At 44.3% G+C, this 21,347-nt stretch overlaps 1 protein-coding gene across 1 annotated transcript in view; it reads right to left on the minus strand.

Moving 5' to 3' along the window:
• Window positions 1-19,686, minus strand: part of shisa8b (shisa family member 8b) — a 30,112-nt gene extending 10,426 nt beyond the window's left edge. The window contains exons 1-2 of the mRNA XM_042081864.1: window positions 18,291-19,686; window positions 9,044-9,162 (exon numbers count right to left, since the gene is read on the minus strand). Coding sequence (XP_041937798.1) covers window positions 9,044-9,162; window positions 18,291-18,901 — 730 coding nt within the window. The 5' untranslated portion in view covers window positions 18,902-19,686. The remainder of the gene's footprint in view (window positions 1-9,043; window positions 9,163-18,290) is intronic.
• Window positions 19,687-21,347: the final 1,661 nt, after the last annotated feature.

A 21,347-nucleotide genomic window follows, 5' to 3' on the forward strand; every position in this document is an offset into this window, starting at 1 on the left:
AAGAAAGTCATAGAATTGTGGTGCACTGGTGAGCACTGGTAAAAAAATCCTAAATGGTTATTGGCAGCCTACTTATTGGAGCACAAGCCTAATGTACCAAAGAAAACTGAGGGGAAAGGAAAATAACAACCTGATGGATGACTAAAATCTGGGAATTCTATTGTCTAAATGGCCTACTTGCTGCTGGGTTTTGTCGGCCCTACATTCGGCAGTACAGCTCAGAGGGCATGGGCGCTGCCCCTCCCCCGCCCAAATGTCCTAATTCCTCCTTTATGGCTGTGGGTGACAGAATGATGAGGGCAGTGGCACTCGCCGGTGCATTTAGAGGAGGTGGCGCTTTGTTTTTAGTGTGTTGGTTCCCAGGACCATCAGGGACGTCTCATTTAGCACGTCCGCTAAAGCTGCCATGAGGGAGGGCTGTCTGGGTAGCCTTTCCTCTCGAGGTCAGCTTGAGTCAGGTGCAATGGAAGGGGGACATCACTTGGACAAGGTTTTTTTCAGGACTTGCTCATTTCTCAAATAGGTATTTTATGATTTTGGTTTAAAAAAAAGCTGAAGTCAATAAACATATGAGTGCTTTCACATCTACAGTAGCTTTGGAGCAATTGAATCAGAATGTGGAGCGTTACCCAAAGATCGTTTGGGTATGAGTGAATACAGCAATCAAACTATGAGACCGCCTAGAGGAGATGCATTATGTTTGGAACGTCTGTCAAAATCAAAGCAACAATCTGACATGTGAGAGTTTTGTGAGTTTTGTTTAGCCTATCCATTCATTTTGTTCCGCTCTAAATGTTGCTGTGTCAACATGAAACCAACCCAGGGAAAACTGCTACATTTCTATTGATTTAGCCTACATTCCGAAACAAAATAGGTACGAAAACACCCTTGGTCTAAAATTAGAGCAATTACTATTCAATTAAGGGACTCTAATATGGTGTATAATTGAAGTAAAACAGCAGGAAGCAGTTCAAGTTTATATATCAGGATCAGGAATGTGAGATCCTGTTAAACCCTGTTGTTCAGTCGTTTATCAGCTCTGCATGTCAATTCAATTCAATCCAACTCAATTTCATTTATAGTGCTTTACAGAGCCCATAGCCTATCAGCAAATCGTTACAACATTACAAAATCCTCTTTCAAGCTGAAAAATACAACTTCCATATCATAATACTACAAGCAGTAAAAGTAGCCTTATATTAAGGTCCTTGTAAAAAATCAGAGGTGATACCTCAATTTCAGGTAAACGGAAAAAGGAAATTTGTGCCCAAACCAATGTGCCCTATTTCTGATTTGGACTGCAGCCATTCTGAACTCAACTGTTATGAGGAGGGCGCCAGCAAAAAATCCTGAACAGCGGGGAGCCCTTGGGTGGCCCAAACAGTATTGACATTGGAAGTTACAACACGGCACAGTTTTTAAAAAATCACCCAACGTCTGATGTTGAACCAATTTCAGGATCTTGTTTTGTTCCTATGTAAGCCTATGTTCTAGCCTACTGGGTGGACCTCTAGCGTGTTGTCTGTGACATCGCTGCATTTCAGGGTTGGTGAACTAACAATCGTTTACTGCTCTTTCTTCTACCGCACCGTCAGAAGTCCAGCGTTAAATGCTAATGAGGTTTAAAAGCGGAAACTAATGAGGGCATCTTGCAGGGCAGCCTCGCTTTCTCTCTCGCCGGGACCGGGTCTTTATTCATCTCCACTAAGTTCAATCAGGATGCCGCGTGCGTCAAATTAATCGTGTGTGATCTTGTCAGACAAAAGGAGCACAGGAAAGAGAGTGGGAGAGAGAAAAATACAGAGAGAGGGGCAGCACAAGAGGGACATTATGTGGGAATTTTACCATATCAATTTCTTCATTAGATATTATTGAATGGATCTAAAAAGTCAAAGCCCACTTAAAGAGGTCCAAAGGGTAATGACGGCTTTTGATGCATTACGTAAGGCCCTTTCAACACACACTGCACAGTGCAAGGCTCCGAACAAGAGGACCTGGATGATATATGCTACCAAGACACACGCTCAAACAATCTTACACAATGGCCTCAGCTAGTTGTGCCTGCGGCAAATCTGCCTGTCTGTATGGCAAAGTCTTGTTGGGCCTGGACAGTGCCGGTTCAGACCTCCATGGGGCCATAAGCAAAATCCTGCTAAGGGGCCCTCCTACCTGAACTCTGAGGGCCAAAATGTAACCACTTTTTTTACAGTCACATCTGACACCAGTGCTCCAAATACAATCATCCTGCCCCATTTGGGATGTCTACGGAAGTTACCGAATATAGTGTTTTTCCCCATAAAATACTAGGAGAAAGAAAAATAATTGTGTGTGAATCACCTTCACAGTTATAAATGTCCAGTTTTAGGGTCTGGGCTGCTTGCTTTCGATGCTTGCTATACACATATTATGAACAAAATTACAAAAAACTGCAAAATTACAAACTGTAGTTCAGTTATACTACAGTAGGTTATAGTGCAGTAGTCTAGTAATTTCATGTCCAAAATACTGCATTTCTGCAGTAAAGTACAGTACTATGGAGTACAATGCAGTTTTTTACATTTCCTGCATAAGAACTGCAATTTGGGGGACAGCCGTGGCCTACTGGTTAGCGCTTCGGACTTGTAACCGGAGGGTTGCCGGTTTGAACCCCGACCAGTAGGCACGGCTGAAGTGCCCTTGAGCAAGGCACCTAACCCCTCACTGCTCCCCGAGAGCCGCTGTTGTTGCAGGCAGGTGTGCGTATAGGGAGAACCGGCCCTGGGCCTGGAGAATGGTGAGAGCAGACAGGGATATCTCCTTGGATGTGGGTGTGTGTGTGTGTGTGTGTGTGTGTGTGTGTGTGTGTGTGTGTGTGATTGGTTAAGCTTCTTTATCAAGTAGTTTGGCTATACCATTATTCAAATGTGTTGACGGTCATATTCAAATTTGCAGTGGTTTCTTATTTTGAATATGATCGTCAACTCATTTGAATGTCACTCAGCAACCGTAGGATGACATCAGAAAAATGTGTAGTGGTCTTTTAAACTTTTTCAGAGCTGTATATTAAAAGGATGATAGGGTGCATAATGATCTTGTGGCCAATTGATATTACTACTATACTAAAGTATTCTAAATAGTGCACATTAGTGTTCAGTTAGTCTTAGTAGAATATTCAACCAAAACCTCTAAACAATTATACCTACAAGTTCCCAGTCTAGGCTTCTATTCATCTTACTGTTATGATTGACACACAAATTCAGAATGTTAGAAATACAAAATAGTGAAATTTTTTTCGTAACCTACAAAGACCGCAAAATTAACATAGGAGCGTTCCCATGAGTTATTGATTTTTTGGAATATCATGGAATTTTGGAAAGTCTATTCCAGACATGGAAAGTCAGGGAATTTTATAATTTTTGGGGCAAAGTCATGGAATATCAGGGAATTTTGTTGTAGCAGTTTAAAATATACTTACCAAAATACATTTATACAAATATTTACACAGAGAATTTGTGTATATCTGGTTATTAGCTTTACTGCTTGCTTGACATTTATTCATCTCCCACTCTAAAAAAGTAAAAGATTATTATATATAAACACTACGCAGCTGCTCTGAAATTATTGGTCGGTATATTGTACCATTCATTATATAGTAAGTCATGACTTAGAGTGGGAATCCTGATACATATATCAAATACATGTATGAGTGTGATGCAACTGTTAAAACTATCATGGAGCACAGCTGGCAGCAGATTGAATAAGCTCCCTGTTTGGGACATAGAGACGTGGTGGAGAATGTCTCGACCCAAGTTGGACATGTGCTGTGTAACAGTTGTACGGCACCACAAATATTCCATCCCATAATACCACCTGCTCCCACCACCACAGACTCTTTGTGTGCGCTAAAAGCCCTGGAAGGAATGACAGTCCCACTATACAAAGCTTTAGCATAAGTGCATACACATCTCTGTGTGTGTGCGTGTGTGTGTGTATGTGGGTACGTGAGTGAGTGATTGAATGTAGCGTCACATAAAACAAGCTTTAAAGAGCCGGAGGGACAGTGATAAGGGAAAAAAACCCTGCAAAGCGAGACTCTGTGGTTGGAAAGCACTTGTGTGTGTCTATGTGTGTACTGAGCACGGCTTTCTGTGTGTGGCTGTCACGCCACCCAGTCTGAGCTGGATGAATGGCCACACACACACACACACACACACACACACACACACACACACACACACACACACAAACTGTGCCTTGACATTATCCTCTCTCCATGAATCTCTCTGTGGCCAAGACTCAGTGCCTTCCTTTTCAAAGCATAACCTGAGAAACACACAGACAGCTTAAGATCACATTATAATCTTAGTTACACATTGACTGCCACTGTAAACAAATCCCTAGTCCTCTGCCATCCATCGCCCCTTAAATCCCCAACCTGCTATCACAGTTCACCCTGACAGCCTGTTTTGCATGCTTCTCCAAAATAACACACTCTAATGGACATGCTGCATGAGTTAGTCATTGAGCACAAGAAGGGGGTCTAACATACTATGGTACCACACAAGGAATACATACAAAGAGTTTATGTCTGTAGGGAGAAGGATGGGGTTGGGAAGAAAGGTATTGGAAGAAGAAGGAAACTGAGATTGGGATAGAAGGCATGGAGAGAGGGAACACTTGGGGGAAATGGAAACAGAGTTAGGATAAAATGGGGGCACAATGAAATGAAATGAAAGAAGGGTGATAGGAAGAGAGGTAGAGCATAATCTCAGGGCTAAAAAAAGGAATCACGTTTTTTTTTATCATTTTGTTCTCCTCATTGGTGCTGAGAGGATCTGATGTTTCAGTTTTTGGTTCAATCCTCTCAGTCTCCCCCTCCATTCACAAATGCCTCCTCTGCAGTGAAGCATTCAGGTTTGCCATCCATCCATCCATCCATCCATCCCTCCCTCCATCCTTCTCTCCATCCATCCCTCCATCCCTCCACACGCACATACAGGCCACCACAGAGCAACTCCGTCTCTCCGCACACAACGGCGGCGCCACCCCTAGCGCTCCAGTAATCTAGCGGCCGCTCGCTCAGCCACATAAATAATACTCTCTCTCCTCCTGAGCACAAAGACCGCATGGAGAGGAACCAGAGCTAATCCCCAAATACAAACACATTTCTAAAGCCGGCAATGCATCGGGGAGAAAGAGGCGAGCCGTAGTCGCATGCTCGCTGTGACTCAAAGGGACGTCAACCGCTCTGAGCTCCCGTCTCGTCAGACACACATTTGCTGACAGTTTATCCACAGGCATGAATGCCTATAAACGGTGATAAACACAATTTGAATTATTGGTGGTGACCTGTGAGTATTAAGAAGAATAACAATGTTCCCAACTGCACCCAATTTACTTTCTGCACCTCTCTCTCCATCTCTCTCTCTCTCTCTCGTTTTCTCTCTGTAGCTCTTCATTCCTCTCTCGCACGGTATGGGCCATGCTTGCTCATGTGTGAGTCTCTGCTCGCCGGCTAACTCACACGCTTGCATCTTAAGCCACGCTGAACTCCAATCGATACCGTGCTTCAGAACTTTTCCACTGACATTCCCCCACTCATCATGCATATAGGGTACAGTCCTGTTCCAAAAGGCCCCCACCCCCCAACACACACACACACACACACACACACACACACACACACACATATACACACACACACTTCACAGTGCTCCTTCCATGAAGCTCTTCAGATTGCAGTGGATCCGGACTAATAGAAAATCCCAACCTGACAGTTTTCCCTCTTTTACGTATATCCACACGTTTATTAGGGCATACAATGCAGTCATCTGAGGATTATAAACTAATTCTGAACATATAGCTTATGAACGTATAGATGCTAAGTAGCTGCTACAATATGCATGAATATGCATGAGGCACAGAGGAAGCGCTGGCTAGCTAAATGTGGTGTCAGATCCTGGCTGCTTATCAGCATGGAGGGAGCCACAGCATTTCCCCCACAGGATAGATCACAGAGGACTGCGTCTTCCTCATACAGCCCCTCGCATACATACACACACACACACACACACACACACACATGCACCACCACATCCCTTCACACAGTCAGAGGCCTCTCTGTGAGGCGTAGTAAATCCGCGTCTCCCATGGTGTGGCTGTATGGCGGACTAACATTCCCGGCATCTTGCCTCCTGCGTTCCCTTTCTCCGGCGGATCAAAGGCTGAGGTGGATTCCATGTTGTTTGAAGTGTGGCGAAACACGAGGCACCTGGAGAAAGCTAGCTCCTCCGTACGCTCCTCCTCAACACATGTGCATGTGCACACACACACACACGCACACACACACATTACATGTACAAGCAAACAAACACAGACACACACAAACATATGGACAGGAGCACATACATGAGCATGTAAAGGTAAATTGCTGAACATACACTCACACCAGTACACACTCACTCTTTCTGTTAGTGTATGTATGTGCCGAGACATAAAACACACAAACGCATAAAATGCACTTATGCACTATACACAAATACATAAATACACATGTTTATTGCATAGGCACACTTCAAAAACACACACACACTCACATATACACAGACTTACATGCACACAAGAGTATCATGCAACCAGCTGAGTATCTCAATCTACTTTCACGTAAGAACTGAGTCAATCCCTCCTCTTAACACCAGGACTGTTTTAAAAGAATATGAAGATATGTACAGTTTCTTGTGCTTAAAGCCCTAAAGTACTCACAGAGTCTAACTTAAATCTCTCATAAGAGAGAAAAAAAGAATGTGGGATTTGTAAGCTCGCTGCAGTCTGTGCTTATCAGCTCAAATCCCCCCACCGACTGCCGTTCCAGAAAGTTCTTTGCCAGGACGCTCCGAAATCACTGAGTGCTATGGCCTTAGTGACCTCAGTGCCACAAGAAAGTACGGAAGAGCCTCTCTTTCACTGAACATTTAGTCATGTGCTCCGTCTCTGTCTGTTTTTGCAGCTTTCCCTGATGAAAATGTGAAACTGTCCTCCTTTGTGAGGACTTACTTCATGATAAAAATCCTCCTCTAAGGCTGCGCCGAAGGTACATTAAAAAAGGGTGGTGTTAGCATTTTCTTAACCTAGATGCTTAAGAGTGAGATGTGTTAAGCAGGCCTGGGTGGAAGCACAGGTGGAGGAATCAGGTTTAGGCCCGGTGGGGAGGCTGGTATAATGAGACACACATTCACTATTTTTGAACTGAACTGAGGAGCAATAGGCCAGGGGCTATCAAAAAAAAGTAATGCATTATTTTGATGAGAGTGGGGCATTCAGATCAAAGCAATCCCTTCTGTTTTCCCGCACAGGCATTGTATACAGTAGCTTGCACAACTCTCTCACACACACACACATACACACACACTCAAATAAGACATAAATGCAATCTTGTGCATACGTTATGCAGAAACACTATGCATTCCCCGCCTCTCAAACGCGCAAACACACAAAGGTGTTTCACACGGTGTGACTGCATGAGCAGAATGAGCACGCGCCCCCTGTGAGTCAGCAACTGGGACCAATCAGCATGGTAATTAAGACCTGTTCGTCATGCTCCCATTCCTCATGAATGTTCGTTCCTTCTCCGTCTCCTTCTCTTTTTTCCTTCCATCTCTCTCTCTCTCTGTTTCTCCCCACCCACAATCAGGCAAGCATCTGTGCGGATTCATGGCGCCCTGATGATATCTCAACTTGTCATGTCTGATAACTATTGACAGATGGCGAACTGTATGTCATAGATGTTTTTGCGGGTATTATATGCATAATAATTAATTGATTAATGCATATTAATGAATTAATACAGCAGCTTCTATGAAGACTAATCAGGGGTTGCTGTCAAAACACACACACACACACACACACACACACACACACACAATTAACTAATAATCACAAAAGATATAAAAGGAAATAGCAATTCATAGTAATTTTAAATGGATATTGGAGTCCATACACAGAGACCCAGAGTGTCCAGATTGTGGCTGGACACTCTGGACACACTGGACCCTTTTCATTCTGTGTGTGAAAGGCCAGGCAGCGAGTCCATGAAAGAGGCCTGTACGCGTGACCATGTGGGCTCCTCTCTCCAGAAACTACTTTCACTGTCAAAAAAGCCCTTTAAAGGAATCCAATCAGGCACTTAGCACACTCAATGGCCTCTAATCAACCTCTAATCTGGCTCTCGTCCACACTCTTAGCCGGGGCCAGACGTGGCATTGTGGCCTCTAATTGGTCCAACATGAAGGGCATGACCCCTTACATGTGGCCAAATCTTTTATTGTTTTGTGGGCGCACTGCACAAGGGCAGCAGCGGTGGGAGGAAATCCAGGCCCTGAAGGTAGAGTTTGTCACACTCTCCTGCTCTCACACAGTATCTACCACAGAGAGTGGCTCTGCCACACGGGCCCAGTGTTAAAGATCGCTCCCCAAACGCACGTGTCCACTCATAGTCCCACTGGTCGCAGCATCTACCAGCTCTCTGTGAGGGCCATTCATATGCGTAAATATCACATTATTATTCATGTAAAGATGAAGATGTTGTCATTCGTATTAGCTGCAACTTAAGTCTGACAGGGTATCCTAACTGCATCCGAGCGAGTGACTGTCGCGTAGCATTGAATGCCCTTCTATTGCGTCATATTTCTCATTCAACAAGCAACGTGAGCATCAAAAAGAAGGGACATTAAATAGTCAACAAATAATAACAAAAGTTCTGCTCAAAAGTGCACTGCACAGCACTACTTTGCATCGTGTACAGTTTGGACATCCAACTGAAAATAATCACTAACACTCGCTCGCATTGCGTGCAGTTAGAAACTTAGTTTCTGTGTCCCTGTGTGTGTATGGGTGCTTTTGTACAGTACATGAGAGAGAGAGTGTATGAGAAAAAAAGACTGAGAAACTTTATTGTGTGTGTGTGTGTGTGTGTGTGTGTGTGTGTGTGAGTAAGTGTGTGTGTGGGTGCATGTGCCTGTGTTTATTCCTGCATGTGGATAAACCATGTAGTGTCGCTATCACTCACCGCTCCGGCTGCGCAGCATCCTGGCTGAGCCATTGGCCCCATGGGAGGGGTTGTTGTTCACGTTGCTGTCCACTGTATTCACTTCCACTCCCGGCTGCTTCAGCAGCTCCTGCAGGGTCCTGGGAGAGTAAAAATAACACACCTTTCTTAGCTAAACACAGGTCAAGTACAAGAGGACTGCTGAAGTAGTGACAAAGCCAGGTTGCAGTGCATGCTTTGGGGATGTGCATAACAGCATCACAGTAGGCTACTTTGGGAAATGCTACTAAAACAGGTGTATAATTTTCAAATGCTTAATAACAAGGGATTTGTAGTCTGTTACAACATGGTAAAATCTTTTTATTGACAGTTTTATTGACAAGCCATTTATATACTATAGATTTGGCAATTTATGCATTTCAGCAATTTATGCACAGATGTTGATGTTACAGTTTAGTTAACAGTTAACAATAGGAGTTCGTCCTATTTTAGTTGTTTAAGTAGACAGAGCTGACGCAGAAGCGCGTATAATGGAGCTCATAGGGATTAGTTAATAAAGTGTAAATTGGACAGTAACAGAAAAAAGAACAGAACTCTTTCTATTTTTGAGCTCATATGATTGTTTTCACTTTGGCACAGGTAAATTCCACTCTAAATCCACATACGTCTTGTCAAAAAAGGATTAGTGAAATGTGGATGTGTGAAAATAACTGACTCAACTTGTTAATGCAATTAGTTATTTTAAGTGAGGAATGGTAGCCTGGGTTTTCCCAAGCTGCCTTGCGCGCGCGATTTAATTCACGTTGCTAGGCAGCCTGGATACCATGGAGCAAATTTTCGCCTCAGTTAGGGGACCAATCACAGAACAGAGGGAGGGCAGTAAGACGATAACGACACACCGTAGCTGTTATGAGCCACGTACAGACGCATTTGATAGACATTCGTAGCGCCCAATAAACGGCTCTGGGCATTCGTAAACCACGTTTCAAATACGAGAAAATGAATGCCTAGTTCCCAGACCCCGTCCATTTGAGATGAGGGTATGACGTTAGCCAGGCTAGAGGAATGGCACATTCCAAGAAGCAAGAAGACGTTTAAATGGTATTCAGTACAGCTCTTTAACCTCCCCTGGAACTATGTAACAGTATCAGAGTGGGTGGCCAGGGACATGAAATATGCACTATAACCTACAGGTTTAATATTTCCCTGGTCAGGATCATAAGCTCATATGGGGTTCTTTTGCGTGTGAGTGTGTGTGTGTGTGTGTGTGTGTGTGTGTGTGTTTCACCTTCCCTGCGGGGTGTGTTACTGTACTGCTGTGTTCCCTGTGCCAGACCCCTCTGCCTCTGCCCACTGGGCTGAAACCCATCCCCCACCTCCGATACACACACGCAAACAGACACAGCCACACACACACACATACACAGACACACACACACACACACACACACTCCACTAACCCACTCCATTGCACCCGTGGCTAGCTACCCAGGTTGACGAGATCCAGTGTGATGCAAGGATCACTCCCTATCTGTGGCCTGCACCCGTTGGAGCTTTGTCCAGCGAGTGCGAGCGAAGAGGAAGGGAGACAGCTAGATCAAATGAGGACATCTGCACAATATCACACATTCCAATGGCAGAGTTGTGGGAGCTGGAACGTCTGCCCAGCTGGAGGTATCTACCACTGGACCGTTGAGTGGACAGGCTGAGAATAAGAAAGGTCTCCTGGGACATAACAGCTTCCATTAATGTTTACATCCCCCCATGTGTTTATCTGAACAAAATCACTCTGTTGAAGAATCCTCTAGCATCTCTACAAATGTGAATCTTCTCCAGCTCTTATATCAAACATGTTTGTGTGACAGAGTGAAAACAGTTCAAAGAGTCTACCAATGCAGCTACATTGAGAATAAAAGAGTGTAGAATACAACAGAACTTCTTTCACAAGGAAAGTGGAGAAAGATAGTTTTTATACAGCAACACGATCATCTTGCTGCGAGCCACATTTGTGGCCTTGTTGATAACGTGAGGGGAGACATGAGAGAGGGGAAATGAAAGACACAAAAATCTTGTTTGACCCATATCTCTACGGCTGGTGTGATTCTGCATGTGCAGGCTTAGTCAAGTCTACAGGAAGTGAGTGTTTATCACCAACACCACTTCAATGAGTATTGTTTGGGGAAAAGTCTTTTCTTTTCCTGATAATTGCTTCCTTTGTGCCTTGAATTGATGCTACGGGTAATGTGATTATTATTGTCTCTGTCAATGAGCAGAATTGTTATTAGGAATGCCAATCCCAAGTGAGACTACTGTGTCATTAGATCTCCCTCAAGGGGCCTACAATATACTCCCGTTCTTCACGGCAGCCATGCTCTCCTGCTGCCAAGGCAATGCTGTCATACCGCCCAGGGACAGGAAATTCTCACTCATTGAGTCCGCCTGCCATAGGGAGCTACAGTAAAGCCCCAGCAATGAGACCCATGCAGGGTCCCCTGTGGATAGGCTCCCAGGTGCGTAGCTAATCTGATTATAGGATTCCAGATGTGGAGCGAGAGCGAGCAGGTGTGACTCAACCCCAGAGCCTGTCATTCAAGAAAATGTTAAATGGGCGTGAGTGGTCAGGAATGGTTATTTCATTGGCTCTTTTCACGATAATTATTCGCTGTTGTGTGATAAACTGGTCTTCCTTGTTGATAACATGCTGGTCATTTTTAAGACATCTAACCTGCAATTGAGCTGCAATTAACCAATTGTTGTCATCTTTAATGTATGAAATACTTATTAGCTTTGCTTACTGTGCAGAATTTGATGTCCCGCTGCCAAACTGTGGGTCGCTGAGAGGGCAAAGCCCAAATATTATGGGGTGTAGTGCATGTCAGAAAATCAGCCCTCTGGCTATGCCAGAACTGGGTCCCTCATGACAACCTCAAATTTGTGTAATAATATCCTGGAGGCAAAGGCTGCAGTGCTACCATGCCAGTTGGGAGTGAGAGGGCCAAACGGTTCTGTTTAACACCGATAGACTGATTCCTTCAGTGAGTGAGCACTTCTCTGCTGAGTACTGCTGGCCGAGGACTTAGCGCTGAATGTTAAGGCAGCTCAGAGGATTGATTATTCTCCACCTCTCGCTCTCTCTGACTCTCCCCTCAGAGTGCAGCTCTGTCTCAGCCTCCCACTTATCCTGTCTCTTTGTAATTCTTTAACTCATATTTTCTCTGTCGTGCTAGCTTGATCTCTTTTGCTCTTTCTCTCTCTCTCTCTCTCTCTCTCTCTCTCACACTCACACACACACACACACACACACACACACACACACACACACACACACACACACACACAGACCAAGCCTGAGGCTCTCCACCCTTTTCAAATTGCTAAATATTTTGCTGATTCTGACACTTCAGTTACATCAGAAATACCAGATCCAACTGTGCAAGAAAGTCCTTTTTATGTTTTCAGAATATCAAATGTATCCTTTAATTGGTGGAAGGGTGTAAGTTTAATTGGACAGAGGTAGCCCACATATTATCTTGTGTTGTCTTCAAGGAGTCTGCTGTATTGAAAGTAAAGTAGGCTACCCTATACTTAAAAATGTCTAGACAAAAGGAGAAGTTACTGAGTGCTCTGTTATCATCTCCAGTTAAAAATGTTAAAGGTGCTCTAAGCGATGCCACACGTTTTTTAGGCTAAAACATTTTATGTCACTTACTGCAAAACTCCAAAAACGGCAACAAAATCAACCTGGGCAAACCTAGCCCATGGAAACATAACAAACTGTTCCAGCAAATCACAGACGAGATGCGCGTTTAGGAGAGTTTCAATTGCACGGAAGCAGCACGGAAGGGAGGGGGAGGAAGTAGCGAGCGAGCTAGCTCTCTGTTTTGTTTGAAAGTCAACAGAAGAGCATTACCCAGCATCGCTTAGAGCACCTTTAATGGAAAATATTATATATATTAATATTATAGATAACTCCGCATTCATAAAGCATAACACATTCATAGGGTTATGAAGTATTATAGTATAGTATTATTTATAATGCCTCATAATGATTTACTTAAGGCAGTGCAGGCTTATGTCAACCATTATGGCTTTATGAATGCTTTATAAGGCTTTTTTATAAATACTTAGTTCATAGAAAGTGTGACCAAAAAACATTCCATATGACATCTCAGTACTTTCCTTGACAAGTTTCTAGTACATTCCAACAAAGGCCTTTCCTTGCCCATCCCACATCCTCTGGCATTATGTAAAACACAACTATCTCTGGTTCTGGGCCAATGCGATCTTATCATCCTTTTGTCGAATGCGGTATCTTATCACATTATGGAAAGGCAAGCTGCCGATCGCTTAATGCTCCATAGCAATAAATTATCCCCTCTCCCATGTCCAGATCTCTGATATCTAATTAAACACACTCGCCCCTTGTCCTAATCAAGGAACTCCGAGAGCCCGATAAGTCCGCTTCATAATCACTTTGCATATCCAATTAACCTGACGTGTGCATTAACACACTGGACTGAACTAAAAAAATATTTAAAACTAAACTAGAGCAGACATTTACCGCTCACCACCCTTGGTGTGCTTTCTCTGTCAATACTAATGTTTCTGCGATAGGATCAGTGTCACTATCTCTTTTCCACTGGGTAGGGTTTAAATGAGCTCTACTGGCTTCCTAATAAAGAGTAATGATATCGCAAAAGGCACAGATAGAGTAAATGAGAGCAGAGCAGCTAAGTATACTCTCTAACGTGCAACATGCACTGACAAATTTCAATTTTATTTGAAAGGGACAGTGTGCAATTAAAACATAAATGTAACCATTTGATTCATTGCACCAGAGTTAGCCTTGGACTAATGTGGACATCCTGTTTGCCCTTCACTAATATGAACCTTTTGCTGTGTTTCCCCTTATGTTCTCTCATATTTGCCCTCTCTCCCTCTCTCTTTCTCTCTCTGTTCCTATCAGTCAATCGGTCCTTCAATCAATCACAGCTCCTCTCTGTATTTTTACTTCGTTCCTCTCCACTTCAGCGCGAACCGGTTTCACTTCGCTCAGCTTCATCCGTCAGGTAGGATTAGGCCGGTGGAGCACGGCTCATGACAATGAAGCGCTCGCTTCTGGCCCTCCCCTCCCCGCCACTCGCTGGCATTAATTACACCAGGAGATGACAACTCACCTTCCCCTCATCTTTCTCCGCTGACACATTAATGACCACTCTGCTTATGTATAAAAATGGTAAAAACGGAACAATCGGTGCCAATTATCATCCATCACTTCATCTTTCATTCACTCTGGTCATCTTTTTGTCACACATTAATGGTGCTTTGTCACAGACATGGATTAAAGGACAGCTTTTTAATTCATGGGAATCTGAGATATGGAAGCAAAAAAAAAAAGAAACTAGTATCATTCATTTGATCATTTAAGTCCTTCTTGTCATATCAGGAATTTCCAATGGGAATCAAACTTTGGTATTGTGTAGGGGGGATCTAGTCTCACAGCCTTGGTTTGACACTTATCCTGGGCTTACACTATGCTCCATCAGAAATTCATCATGAAGATATATGCTCTTATTTCATCTAAAAATCCTGTTTAATTTCCTTGACCTTGATTTTCAAAATGATGACGTAAAAATGCCTTGGCGAGGTAAACCGGCATATCCTCAAGCCGTCTTTTGGAAACAACTGCTAATATTATCTGTGCAACCTCAGGATTGATATGCTAATCGGAACACAACGCCTGATTATCTCCATGATACAAATGCAAATGTTGCTACAGAGTTAACTGCAGAGCTTTTTTTCTCTTTTAATCCCTCTCCTTTCCTTCCCCAAAACACCTAAAATGATCCTGTCTCAATCTATCACAGTCAGAGCAACCAGCAGAACACACTTTAGTTCAACTTTCTCTGCTGTTTGGACAGCCTGGGCACATATTAGCTCAAGGTGAAGCGCAGGACTTTGGCAAATGTAACCTACATTCATGAAGGGGGAAGGCAACAGCATGCCCAGTTTGTTTACAGATTGCTCCCAAATCTCACATCAGCGTGACAGGGCGCAACAGGGCCCTGGAGGCAGAGAGCAGAGGGTCAAGATGGGGAGCCGGGAGGCAAGAAAGGCCAACAGACGCCCATCGCGTCCCCGCGGCAGTGGGTGAGCCGATTACAGGAGAGGACAGTCACCCAAATCAGAGAGACAGAAAAGACCCCCTGCGAAGATGAGACACTTGCCTTCGGTGTCAGGTTGAGTTAGACTGCTGAGGAGCCAGTGGGGAAGGTGTGTGTGTGGAGGGGTGGGGGGGGGGGGGGGCAGTGGGGGTAAGGAAGAGAAGGGGAACATGGAGGGTATAAGGGGACCAGGGTCGGGTGTGGATACAGTAGTTGTCAGTGGTTAAAGTACTGAATGGGAAACACTGACAACTTCTTGTTATTTCACTTAAGGTTGTTTTTTTCTTCTTCTTGATGCAGCAGGTTTGCTGTGACTCGTGTGCTTCTGATGTATTCAAAAAACAGAAAGTAAAAGGAAAAAGTCACATTGAGCATCAGTGGATAGAATATTTAAGAGGCGTTGCTCATCAAAGAAATAGAGGCATGGAAGAAAAGAAAGAAGTGAAGAAAGAAAGATGGACAGAACACAGTTAACAAGTGAGGTGTCAGTCTTCCCAGCCGCATATTATGCTCCGAGCTCGTCCTTATAACATGGTTACGGATCTGTTCCTTCACAGGCCATGGTGATTCCACGGGGTCAGACCCTTTCAGTGACTGCGCTCCACGTTATATAACGTGATATCTCAAAGGCCTCATGTCCCCGGGGAAGAGCACCCATACACTCAGCGCTTGCTCACACACGGCGTGGGGGAGGCGTATGCTACACATTCCCTGGCTCTGCCTTTCTTTAGGTGTAGAAGAGTGCGGAGGCCGATGTGCTGCCTCATGGCCATCCCGCGAGGCCGTATTGATGTTGTGGTGATGTCAGCCGCACTCCCTGGCGCTAAATGTCACCACCATGACTCCGCTTGCCCATTTCTTCAGGGTGTACTGTATGTGACCAATACTCCAGAGCGCATTTGGTGAAGGTCATGGTGCCATTTTTGATTTCAGATAGAGAGATTGTCTGTTTATTAACAGAGACTCCATAGACAACATGTGCTCTTTGTTATATGCACATTTACTGGATCTGTTTTTTTTTTCTCATTTTCATCCAACCTTTGTATTACGATTCACTGTTATAATGACAGGGGAGAAAAACACACACGTTTATTTTAATGTAAAACAAACTGTCTTGCCTGCAGAGGGGCTGAAAGGGAAATTGAGTCCATAATTAATGAAACGGTCCCCAAAGAACATTGAAATGATTTGCTTTGGACATTTTAGCTTTCTCTCACATGTAGACACTGGCTCTGAAAACCAACTTTCTGGCACATGTTCAAGGCATATTTGTGGATGCAGTTCATTGCATTAACCCTTAAAGGAGTATTGAGAAATGAACGTTCTAAAGAATATCTGGGTTCATTGAATTCAACATAGAATTTTAGAACCTTCAATTGTTGCGGAACTTAGAATGTTCAAAAACCTTCACCTTTAAGGGTTAATTAGACTGTATCAAATATGAATCTGTTTGATCTAGATAAATAAAGGTCTAATGTTAAGGAAGTGAGTTAAACCTATTGAGTTTTGCCTGTGGCTAACAAAACACAAATTATTTAATGTCACTGTAGCCTATTGTACACATATTAGCAACCCAATAGACATATTTCTCTGTAGAGCCCAGCATACATGGAAAATCAACACTTCCTCATCTCTGAAGAACCTGTGGCTGCTCATGGATTAGCCTGTTAAACTGCAGCACCAGACAGGTCTGAGGTCATCCAACAGTGGAGCGCTAGTGGGAGACTCTTAATCTCAAATTTTGTTGAAATCTCCTTGCTGAGCGCTAATCTGAAGAAAACTGTTAATCTTGTAAAAAAAAAAGAGTTAATCTTTTAGGACGTGTTAATCAGTAGAGGGCTGCTCTATTTTGGAGAGGTGCTAACCTCTCCAAAATAGAAGTTAAGTGTTAATGTTGTGAATTATGAATTCAGAATATTTATTCTGAGGGAAAAAGGAGGTGGATGTCTATTAGGAATGCAGGAAGGCATGAGAAAGCAGGGAGTTTTGTGTGGAAAAAAAGCAAACAAAACCTGTTAATGATTAAAGGATTGCAATGGCTCAGTTCATTATCAGAGGAGACATCCATTGATATTCAAAGTAACTGGGCCAGCAGCGTATAAGCCTCCTCCTACCGTCCTCCAGTTTCTGAGAGATGATGAAGGAGGAGAAATGACAAGAAGGACAGATACAGGAAACAAGGAGAGCCTATGACCATGGGGGGGAGAGAGATGACTACAGCCAGGAGTAAGGGGGAGAGGGGGGGGGGAGGTGGAGGGAGAGAGGGAAGGATAAAGCAGGAGTTGGAGTCTGAGTCCTTTGTTCCATATTTTTGTTCTTAGTAATAATGTCCTGGGGGTGGTGTAACCTTGAGCCAGATATTTACACTGAGTTCCGTTAAAGCCACTGTTTTTACTGCAATACTTCCAAAGAAGAGTTTAGATCTGTGAGAGGATGTGAGGAGGTTTCCCACGTATATTATTTTTTTGGTTGTTTTTGTTTTATTGTCACTGTGTTTGTATGATCACAAAAAATGCACAAACAATTTTTTGAACATTTTGCCCAAAGGGAATGCAAAACCCTCTAGACCCCTCTATCTTCTAGGATGCAAAATTATTATGTCATCCCGGGATGCAAAAACGTGCAGCTGAATTCTAAATAAGGGGTCCCCTGAGAGAGTGAAGAAGAGTTGAAGCCAACCCAAAGAAAATTGGCACCAGTGATCAATGCCGGGGGGCAATATGACCCATGTGAAGTGACACTCAGATCACAAGCAGTAAAACTCCCCTGAGAGCAACATCAAGAGTTCAGATGGCCAAGCCAAAGACAACTGTAGCCTAATTTCCAGGCTGACATCAATTCTCGTTGCCATGGGGATGTGTGAAGTGGCAATCCCCAAAACCACCCTCCTAATAGCCCTCATTCCAAAAGTCCACCCACACCACACCATCCTGCACTATTCACACTCCCAGTGACCAGAACCCCCATCTAGAGCCTGCCTACTCCCATTCATCCACCAGACCCGTTTAGACCTGTTCCCTCCTTCCTACAACTCTGCTCTCATTCATCCACCAGAACCACCACCACCACACCCCCAGCTTGGCACACACCAACTCCCCTCTCACCTGCTGTTGCTCAGGTCGTTCTGCCCTCCTCGGCTCCTCTCCAGGCCCAGCTTAGTGAAGATGCCCACCAGCACCATGATGGCCACCACACCGCAGATGATGTAGACGATCATGTGCGTGCGGTCGCGCTCCACGTCGGCCTGGTCGGTGACGGTGATCACAGGCTTGCCCGTGTTGGCCCAAAGCGGCGTGTCGTAGTTGGAGCAGGACGTCTGGTCCAGCCGCTGCTGGCGGAACTGGCAGCAGAAGCGGTAGAAGCAGGTGCCGCAGCAGTAGAGGAAAACGCCTGCCGTGCAGTTAAACGGCGGGTCCCACTGGCCCATCACGTCGTAGTAGCCTTGGCAGCGCATGCCCGTCGACGGGACCGTCTCCTCCTCCACCTCCACGGTCGGGGTAGTTAGGGTCAGGAGGAGGGTGTCGTCCGCCGACTCAGAGGTCACCGGGGTGAAGGAGGTCACCTCCGTTTGATTGACGGTGGTCATGTCCAGGTCGGTGGTGGCGTCCTCCTGGGCCAGGGAGCGACACCCAAGCAGTGACATGAGGAGAACTCGCAGCAGAACAGAGTCAGACATCATTCTGATCCCCTTCACCCTCAAACACACACAGCGCATTACAAACCCACTCCACAGAGAAGAGAAGCCTGAAGGGGTTAAAAGACAATTGTCAGCGAGAGAGCTTTTTCTTAAGCGTTTTCACCTAAAAATCAAAATTCCCCAGAGAAGCTCAAGTCTTTTCCTCATTACAGCTGTTTGTGGTGGTGCTGTTGTTCTTACTGTTTATGAAGATGATGTTTGAGCCCAGGAATGATTTTCCAAGCGGGAAAATTACTCACATAGTTGAAAATGTCAGATGAGTAATGCAAAGCTAAAATACTATTAAAAAAAGTTTCTTATATAATTCAGTTTCCTTGATGCTTACCACCCAAAAACATCCAAAATTAGAGATAAGGAATTAGCCTTCAGCAAGTTTCAACAGAAAGGCAGCATCTTCTGAACGACTCATCTCATGTCAAAATGTATCAGTCAGAGCATCCCAGAAAAACTTGTCACTTCAACGCCACTACCTTACCGTGGTCTCCTCAACAGCACCGCTCACTGGAAACACATTGGTCTTGTATACCTTTAAAGTACACATTAGAATTCTTCACCGACCCGAACGTACATCCCCCAACAGTCTGGACTCCTGCGATTGTTTTGAAGTTCCGTCCCTTTCCCAGGAAAAACATCCTCACTTCCACAGTTTTGTTCTAGATTTCCTCCTTCTTTTTCTAGATTATCCTGGGAACGTCATAGTCAGGTAAAGGTTCAAACAGGTGCTTCGGTCCTTAAATCCAGTTATTGCTACTCAGGGTGCCGGTGTTAAGCTCCGGAGAGAAAAAAAAAGCAACAGTTCTGAATCCAAATGAAATCCCCTCTCGTTTGACGGAGCACTCCGCGCTCCACTAGTGCATCGCACAGAGAGAAAGAGAAAGAGAGAGAGAGAGTGGAAGAGAGCAAGCGAGAGTAGTAGCGCTCCCATCCAGCTGCTGTTCACATCATCCCGGGAGGGGGAGAGAGAGAGAGAGAGGGATGAGTGAGAGAGAGGGGGGGGGGTTGAGTGAGAGAGGGGGGAGAGAGAGAGAGAGGGATGAGTGATAGAGAAGGGGGGGGTTGAGTGAGAGAGGGGGAGAGAGAGAAGAGGGGAGGGGAAATTGCAACTCGACTATTAAAGGATTCTTCGGAGCCTTTGTATGTGTGTGTGTATGTGAGTTGTCTGAGCGTGCACAAGCACATGTGTGTGTTTGTTGGGTTTACATATGTATCCTTGTGAGTGTGTGTGTGTGTGTGTGTGTGCATATGGATTTCTCTGTACTCTGATTACAATTGCAGCTCTATACATCACTTTTCTATTAACTCACCTGTTTCTAATTCCCCCTCTGGTCCCTTCCATGTGTCTGACCCACTGTCCTGCTTCTCTTTCATGTCACTCCTTCACCATTTTCACCCCTCACATAAACTGCCACAGGCTGCCATCCTTACCTAAAGATAAATACATTTGTATGGAAATACAGCTTGTGAGTCTGTTTCGGCATGATTAAAGTCCAAAGGGTTTTTGGCTCTGAAAATCCGCTTCTTAAAATTTCCAACCTGTCATGGCACAAAGTGATAAGTCAGAGGCCCAGTCACTGGTAATCATTTTGCATGGCATGGGTTGTAAACAAATGACTGGAGTCACACGCGAAGACTGTTTATGTTAGTGTTTGTGCTTTAAGTCAGTGATGTTCTTTACCTGCATATCCTCAAGGAGAGAGCTATCACTTCAGGTTTATAGGAGTTGCACATAAAATGTCCATTTCCTTGTACAATTTAGTTGTCATGTTAGAGTTTATATGATAAAGATGAAAGACTGGTGATTGGTGATTGAAAAATATTAATTTAATAAATGTAGCTGCACCATTCATCAAGGTTATATACTAATGGGATTTTGTTTTCAAAATGTTCAAAATAGCATCTCCTTGTCATAACACTTAGTAACACAAAAGGTCCGTATTAGGCAGGTCTTTGTCATCTAGGAAGAATCTAGACAACTCTGGTGTCATCTGTGACTTTACTTGTCTGATGCAACAGCTGAAAACTTGCATTTCTGTATTCTGACAACCTTTTCTATTAACCTTTCTTTTTGTTTCCTCTTTTTTTCCTGTCCTATGGTTTCAGTCCCACTCTCTGTCAGAGGATGAGGAATGAGCATAGTCCAGTCCAGGGCAGGTGCTAGCTGACATCCTCCTCCTCTGTCCCTCTGTGTGTGGAGGGTGGCTCGCCAACCTTCCTCTGATGCTCTCCGGTCTTCCCTCAGTGTTCTTTGTTCCCCCTTCTAACTCCTCTTTTGTTCGACTCCACCACGTCATCTTCTCTTCTCTTCTCTGGCTCTTCCTCTCTGTCATCCTCTTTCCCCCCTCTCTCTCTCTCTCTCTCTCTCTTTATTTGGCTTTTATCATTCCCTCCATACCTGTCTCTCACCTCCTTTGATTTCAGAGATGAGTAGCAAAGCTGCAAGTGGCAAAGAGAGTCTGGTGGCAGG

This window comes from Alosa sapidissima, chromosome 24 (genome assembly GCF_018492685.1).
Source record: "Alosa sapidissima isolate fAloSap1 chromosome 24, fAloSap1.pri, whole genome shotgun sequence".
NCBI lineage: Eukaryota > Metazoa > Chordata > Actinopteri > Clupeiformes > Clupeidae > Alosa > Alosa sapidissima.